At 52.4% G+C, this 7,369-nt stretch overlaps 2 protein-coding genes across 2 annotated transcripts in view; one reads left to right on the forward strand and one right to left on the reverse strand.

Moving 5' to 3' along the window:
• Positions 1 to 608, forward strand: part of BAZ1B (bromodomain adjacent to zinc finger domain 1B) — a 57,922-nt gene extending 57,314 nt beyond the window's left edge. Inside the window, exon 20 of the mRNA XM_006918558.3 lies at positions 103 to 608. The gene's annotated coding sequence lies outside the window, so the exon portion shown is untranslated. The remainder of the gene's footprint in view (positions 1 to 102) is intronic.
• Positions 609 to 5,249: 4,641 nt separating this feature from the next.
• On the reverse strand, positions 5,250 to 7,363 carry FZD9 (frizzled class receptor 9). Its single transcript, XM_025051496.1, has one exon. The coding sequence runs from the start codon at positions 7,245 to 7,247 to the stop codon at positions 5,607 to 5,609; it is 1,641 nt and encodes a 546-aa protein (XP_024907264.1). The 5' UTR covers positions 7,248 to 7,363; the 3' UTR covers positions 5,250 to 5,606.
• Between the last annotated feature and the right edge of the window lie 6 nt (positions 7,364 to 7,369).

A 7,369-nucleotide genomic window follows, 5' to 3' on the forward strand; every position in this document is an offset into this window, starting at 1 on the left:
GGGCCAGTCGGGGAGGTGGTGTTGATTTTTTAAAATCTATATTTATATACAGTCATGTTTCTTTAAGCTCGTACTCTGTCTCTTCCTCCCTCTCCCTCTCAGGTGACGGTATCAGTGAGTGCCATACAGAATTCTGTATTCACCAGCATCATGAAACATTTGTACTCTTTTGAGTTGATCTTGGCAGAGTAAAGGGACATGTCTTGGAGCCATTCCTGAATATTCTTCCCCTCTTTGTGACAATTCTCTTACCATTCTTACCCCACTTCACCCCCTCAAAAAAACAGACAAAATTAAAAAAAAACAAAAACAAAAAACTAAGGCACTTCACTTAAAGACTGGAGTCCTGCTTGTAATCATGCATATAACCTTTACTTTGATGGATCTGGCCAGTGGGGTGTTGGAGCCCAGCCCACCCACATACCAGACAGGCTCTTAGGGGAGCAGAAGAAAAGCAGGAAGAATTGAAATGTTTAATTTTTTAAAAATTGACTTTTCTAATTATTAAAAGTTGCTTGTTTCAGCAGTGATATTGTATAAAGAACATCTTGTAAAATATTTCTGTCATCTTGCTTTGGCACATGTACAGTACAATTTATATGATAATGTGTTTGCTTTCCATTGCCCTGTCTCCTCCCTCAGCCTATCCTCTCACCTTCAGAGAAGTCGGGTTGGAGGCTCATCAAAGCAAGCGGTGGGCCCTGGTAGTGGAAGGAGTGTTCTCCTGCCTGCCCTGGTGGCTGTTTCACCCTTCTCTTCCTCCGCCTCCATCCGCCTCCTCCCATGCCTTTCCTGGCCTCAGACTCTGTTCCCTGAGAACCTGAATCTTTCAGTGGTCAGTGTCAGTGGGAGGAGGGACAGTAGGAAAAGCTCAGATAGCCCCTTCCCACAATGACTCTAGTGCTAGTAGTTATATTTAGACAAAACTTTGTAGTCTTCTTTCCCTTTTATTGGCAGATTTTGATAAATGAAGAACAGGGTTTCATTTTCTTTTCTATCAACTTTGAATTTGGAATTTTGAGCACCTAGGTTCTTCTGTACCTGTTTAAATTAAGGAAAAAAGGATTCCACCAAAGGGATTGCAACTCATAGAATTTGAGAATAAAGCCTCTTAATATTAAACTTCAAGGTGTGGTCCATTTCCTCCCTGTCCTCATTCAAGGACTTTGGGGATTTGCTCTAGTGGCTGGTGGATAGGTTTACGCCCTTCTCCCACAGGCTTGGAGTTAGCACTGACATTACAATTTCATAAACCCAGCCGCCAATACTTTCTCCTGCCTCTTACCCTAGAGCCAGTCTATTCTTGTTAACAGTGAGACTCCTGTGTTCCCACTTCAGTGACACCTGAATTGTTTGTTGTTTTTTTAAAATTGTCTTTAAGGAGGAAGGGCCCCATTGAGGGGTAAACTTGTAATAAATTGGAATTTCAAATAAACATTATGTACTTGTGTTTATAAAGAAGAAAATTCTGGTGAGTCTGTCTGTGTGCTCTCAGGGGTGGTAGTGCATAGTATAGTCCCGAGCACTGTTTTCCCTTTGACTCTTGGAAACTTCTCCCACATCGAGAGGATTGGACTGATTTAGTCTTTTTAACCACAGGTCAGATTCAGCTACTCATTTCTTTGCTTCCAGGAGACATTTCTGGGTATCAAAGCGTGCCTTTCAAGTTTCTCCTGGCCTTGTCTCTCTCTCTGAAACCCCCCCAAATTTCATTTGAAACTTGTAGGAATTAGGGAAACGTATTTTTTAAGGCTTCACTATGGGAATTTATATAGTTTTTCAGGAGTTAATTTTGGGGAAACTCCTGACATTTCAAAACACTTTCAAGGAAAATTTCAAATATAATACCAAAAGAGTGTAAATGTAATGAATTCCCATGTACTTAGCCTCAGTACTTTTTCCACATTGCCGATTTTTTCTTTATACCTTCATTTATTTTTTTATTCTGGGAGTTTTTATAAAGTCTGAGTGGTTGAATCGAGTAAGTCACTGCTGTGTGGCAGCTTGCCTATGGACTTCAAAGATTTTGCAGAGCTACTGCATGATCCCATTGACTGAGAAGGGAAACTGCCAGTTCCTGACCAACTGAATTGGGGACATCATAAGGTAAAATGAGAAGTTTGAGAAGGAACCTAAGCCCTAAGTGCGGGTTCTGCCACTGGCCTTGCTGAATGTGGACTTTGAGCCAGGCCTGCACTGAGCACTCAAAGGCATTTTTAGTCCTGTAGGGGGATAAGCAGTTTGCCCCAAGGTCAAATCGAATTTGATCAGCCAGCCCTCAGGCTCTAGAGAAGGTAACTGCTACCTCTGAGCATTTTCTACACAATCACAGTTGGGCTCCCAGCCCACATCTATGCAGTCCTATCCCTCGGATGGGTTTCTTAGGACAGTGCCTGTGGAGCCATGTCACTTCATCTAGTGTTTGTATCCTGGTCCTATCTAACCTCAGCCCATTCTTCATACTTTTTCCCCAGGGGTGTGACCTTGGGGAAGCCACCTACTTTTGATTGACTACTGCAAATGAGGACAGGGGTCTGATCATTACTTACAAGAAGCAACTGAGTCCTTTGTCTTGACTACTGTTCTTTTTCTTCAAACCTTATCTCTGGGGAGGGGGCACAGTCAGGGTGGCAGTGAGGTGGTGTCTGAGTTCCAAAGCCGCCACTTTGATGGTGTGTGTCTCTAACTTTGCAGGGAGCCAGGGTCTTCTTAGGAGTAAGAAACTCAAGGCCAGGTAGGAAGAGAGGGTTGTCCTTCCATTACCGCTTCCATTACTACTGCCGAGGGCCTTCAGGCCTTTTTACACCCAGGACTGCCCCCAAGTCCTGGAATTTTCTCCAGGATGGGAAGGATAGCAGCTACTGATCTTCTCCCCGACCCTGGGGCCTCACCTCAAGTCTAACCTCAGTCAAGTTCATCCCCGCTGACTCCTATGAACTTTGAATCGTTTCCCTGGAACTAATACTGATGTCAGGGCTAAGAAGTTCCTTTAATTTGGGCCCTCCCATGCACAAGTTCAGATCATGTGGACATGCTGCTCTGAAACCCAAGTGCTGGGCCACCAGGGCCACTGAGGACAGAGTCTGGGGCTACACAAAGCAGGTATTGGTTTCTGAGGCATTTTGGAGCTCTGGAATTTGTTGGGGTGGGAGGGACTTCTCTGGATAAAACCACCCCAGGTTATAACACCTGCTGTCCCCGGGGAAGTGGTGGTGGTGGGGGCAGTCACATAAACTCCAGAGGCTGCAGACTGCCTGGCTGTGTGATCTTGAGCCAGCCAAGCCCTCCACTTTCCTCTGCCTGTAAAGTGGGGAGAGGAGGATCAAATGGAGGACTTCTGCGAAAGGTCTTTAATGACTTGTTTCCTTCTTCCTTTTCCTCCAGGGCCTGGGACTTTTCCATAGTGTCTTCCAGCACTGAGAAGCCTTAGTTGGCAAGGTCCACTCTCCCTCCCCAGTCCTGGCCCATGTGAACCATCCCAGCCTCAGAACAGACAGAGCCCCCTTGGGAATTTATGTAGTCCTTTAGCCTATCCTGACTGCACTGACCCCTTGTCCCCCAACCCCATCCCAGTTTTCCTAGAAGCCAGTCTGGTTTCGGCTGAGTGGGCCATAACCAAGGACCAACTCCTCCCCTGTCCACTGACTGGCAAGGAATAGGATGAAATGGTGCCACCTTGGTGCTCACCCTCCCCTCCACCCTTTGCCCCGTACACACTTGTATTTCTCTTCCTGTCTCCGGAAATCCTCTTTTTTTGCTCCAGCTGCCCTTGCCCTGGTGCAGGCCCTTAGCAGCTTCAGTTCTACTCCCTGCAAACCCAGCCTATAAGCCCAGTTTGGTGCAGCCACTGCCCTTCCCACTCCGAACCTGGGCCCCTGTCACCTTCAATAAATTCATCCTGTCTCCCCCAAGGACCCTTATAGGGAGTTACAAGGTGTTAGGGTCCCTTGGCTTCATTGGTCAAAGAAGGCACAGGAACCTACTGTGTGCCCTGTGAGAAGGGAAGGATTAGGATGGGGAGGGCATTTCACATGCAAGAAATGCAGAAGCAAAGGTACAAGGGTTGCAAAATTCCCCTGGGGGTCAATACTATTCCTTGTGAGGGACAGGCCTAAACCCCTCATGACTGATGTTGCTTGTGAGAAATTGACACAGCCTGTTCGGTTTTCATCTGGTTTCTTTCTTGTCCTGTGAGGTGGGTGGTTCATGCAGGGCAAGAGCTCTGGCCTGAGACCCTGGGTTTGGGGCCTGAGCCTTACCACTGAAATGAAGCCGTTGACTTCAGGCTTCCCTTGGTTCTAAAATCAGGATGGCAACAGGGTTAGATCCTTAAGGCCTCCTGTCAGTGACACTGAATGTTGCTCTGTGTCATAATACCCAGGGACCCTCATCTGGCTGGAGTCACAGTGGCTAAAGCTGAGGCCAAGATGGGGTCCTGGGGTCTGACTCCAAGCTAATGGGGGTCTCTGGGATCTGGCACACCGATATACCTGAGACCTTTTCCTATCCCCTGCACCTGCCCCATTACTCACTGCTGTTCTCAGCATCTCAAATCTTCCCACAGCCCTTTAGGGGCTGGGAGCCCAATTCTCACTATACTCAACAGCTTCCACTTTCATGCCCATTTCTGCTACCGTGATGCCCATATGCCACAAGCAGGTGGGGTGCCCTGACTAGCGTCCCAAGGAGCGAGGTGGATGCACCAGCAGTCTTCGAAGGTAATGAGGATGGTCAGACTCCAGCCTTAGGCCCCAGGAGGGGACAGCATGCTGGGCTACAGGAGGCAGTGGAAGCAGTTCCTGGACCTCCAAGGGAACTTTTGAGACAGACCAATGCCCTCATTTTCTACACAAATGAGGAAAGCAGAGTCAGAAAGTGAAGACTTACCCACGGCCCCCAAGCAGGCTAGATTCCCAGGGCTAAAGGTGGGGATGTCATCCCAGGGGATTCCTTGAGTATCCCAGCAGGCATCCTAGTCTCATTTTAGGAAGCAGGAACCCAGGCCTCGGACAGGCAAGCAGGTTACCAAAAGGAGCAAAGACAGGCAAAAGGGGAAACACACATACACACAAATCTGGGACTCCTGCAAAACACAGCTGTTCCAAGGGGATGACCTGATTGGTGGGGAGCCAGAGAATGGGAGGAGGGGGTGATCTCAGCAATCACCCCAGCTCTGCTCACAAGGGAGACTCCTGCAGAGCCCCCACCCTCCTAGCTTTTCCCTTCCCAGCCCAGAGAGGACGCAGCAGTGCCACACGGGGGTTTATTCCAGTCACAGCTTCCAGAGAAACTCAACAATAAATTACATCATTAAATAAACTCCCTGCTGGACCACATGCCCTTTTGCCCCCTCCTCCTCTCCACATGCTCCCCCAGGACCCTGTGGGTCCTCATCCAGGCAAATCCCCTGCACTAGGCTGTAGGGGAGTAAGCCTCACTGGGTCCTCACATGTGAGAGTTGAAAGAGAGTCTCCCCGTCCTGGTCCTCAGCCCCCTTGCACTTACTTGCCTGACCTTGACAGCTGGGCAGCTGCTAGTCAGCTGTCTCCTCCGGAGGAGGGGGTGCTAGGAAGGGACAACAGCCGCCCTTGTGCAGGCCTGTCTCCCTAGAGGTGTGTGGGGTTCTCCAGAGAGGGGTCCGTCTTAGTCATGTGCAAGACCACGGTGGGGGCCTTATAATGGCAGTGGGTGCCACGGCCATAGCCCCCAGGGGCCCGGTAGGCCTTTGCCCGGGCCCGACCAGCTGCCATCTTGCGGTGGCATAGGCTCTGCCAGGTCTGGAAAGTCTTGGAGCTCCATACCCAGACACCGCTGGTAATACCCACCACCAGTGACATGAAGATTTTGAGCATAAAGACGGCCACTGTGGGCACTGAGCCCCCTTGCAGAGAGCAGTCCCTCCGGCCACCGGGCATGCTGGCTGGGGAGCATGGTTGCTCTGTGGCCTGAAGGCGCCAGAAGTCCATGTTGAGGCGTTCATAGACGTAGCACACAATGACACAAGTGGCGGGCACTGTGTACAGGATGGAGAAGACCCCAATCTTGACCATGAGCTTTTCCAGCTTCTCTGTGTTGGTGCCCCCTGTCTTCATGATCTTGCGTATGTGGAAGAGGGCCACGAAGCCGGTGAGGAGGAAGCTGGTGCCCAGCACCAAATAGCAGGAGAGGGGCACCAGCACGAAGCCCGTGAGCGCAGCTGCATCCATGCTGGCCACGTAGCAGAGCCCAGTCAGCTCATCCCCAGCCACCTTTCGCAGCGTCAGGATAACAATGGTCTTGAGGGCCGGCAGGCCCCAGGCTGCCATGTGGAAGTAGCTGCCATGGGCCTCAATGGCCTCGTGGCCCCATTTCTTGCCAGCCGCCAGGAACCAGGTGAGTGTCAGCACTACCCACCACAGCGAGCTGGCCATGCCGAAGTAGTAGAGCAGCAAGAAGACGAGGGTGCAGCCCGTGTTCTCCAGGCCCTCTTGGATCACGTAGAGCGCACCTGCCTCCTGGTCGCAGGCAACGCTCTGAGCCCCGGCCACAGCGCGGATGAGGAAGGCCAGCGAGTAGACGTTGTAGCACATAGAGAGGAAGATGATGGGGCGCTCGGGGTACTGGAAGCGGTGAGGCTCCAGCAGGAAGGTGAGTACAGTGAAGGCGGTAGAGAAGAAGCAAAGCGCTGACCACACGGCCATCCAGACGAGTGCGAAGTCCTTGTCGCGCCGAGACCAGAACACCTCGACACCCGGCCCGCAGCGCGGCGCGCACGAGCGGCTCTTTTCCACGTACTGGAACTTTTCGGGGTTCTCGCAGGTGCTCCCGCCGCCCGGGTCCAGGGCGGTGTCCCCCGGGGGCCGCGCAGGCCGCGGGGCCACGGGAAGCATGCCTAGGCCTTTGTGGGGCTCTGCGGGGCCGACCGTGGCGTTCTCGGGCGCTTCCATGCAGAGCGCGTGCGGGTCGTTGCGCGTGGGCAGCCTGGCGCAGTCCAGGGAGTCCGGCCAGCCGAAGTTGAACTGCTCCATGATGGGCGCGCAGCGCAGGCGCGCCTGCTCGCACATGGGCCGGCAGGCGGGGATGGGCGTCGAGACCTGGTCGGTGCACATGGGTGCGTAGAGCGAGCACAGGAAGAAGCGCAGGTGGCTGTGGCAGCCGTACTGCACGAGCGGTGCAAACTCGGCCAGCTCCGCGGCCGCCTCGCCCTGCGACGTGTGGCCCAGCAGGTTGGGCATGCGGGTCAGGTTGTAGCCGATGCCGCGGCACATGGGGATTTCTACCGCCTGGCACGGAGCTGGCCCGCGCCCGCGCTCCGGGTCAAAGCGGCCGATCTCCAGAGCCGCACCGCCCGCCGCCAGCAGCTGCCACAGCAGCAGCGCTGGGCGGGGCG

The sequence above is a fragment of the Pteropus alecto genome, unplaced genomic scaffold, assembly GCF_000325575.1.
Source record: "Pteropus alecto unplaced genomic scaffold, ASM32557v1 scaffold68, whole genome shotgun sequence".
NCBI classification, from domain to species: domain Eukaryota; kingdom Metazoa; phylum Chordata; class Mammalia; order Chiroptera; family Pteropodidae; genus Pteropus; species Pteropus alecto.

Excerpts from the sequence above, each read along its gene's own strand:
- FZD9 (XM_025051496.1), bottom strand. The coding sequence starts at position 7,247 with ATGTGCCGCGGCATCGGCTACAACCTGACCCGCATGCCCAACCTGCTG.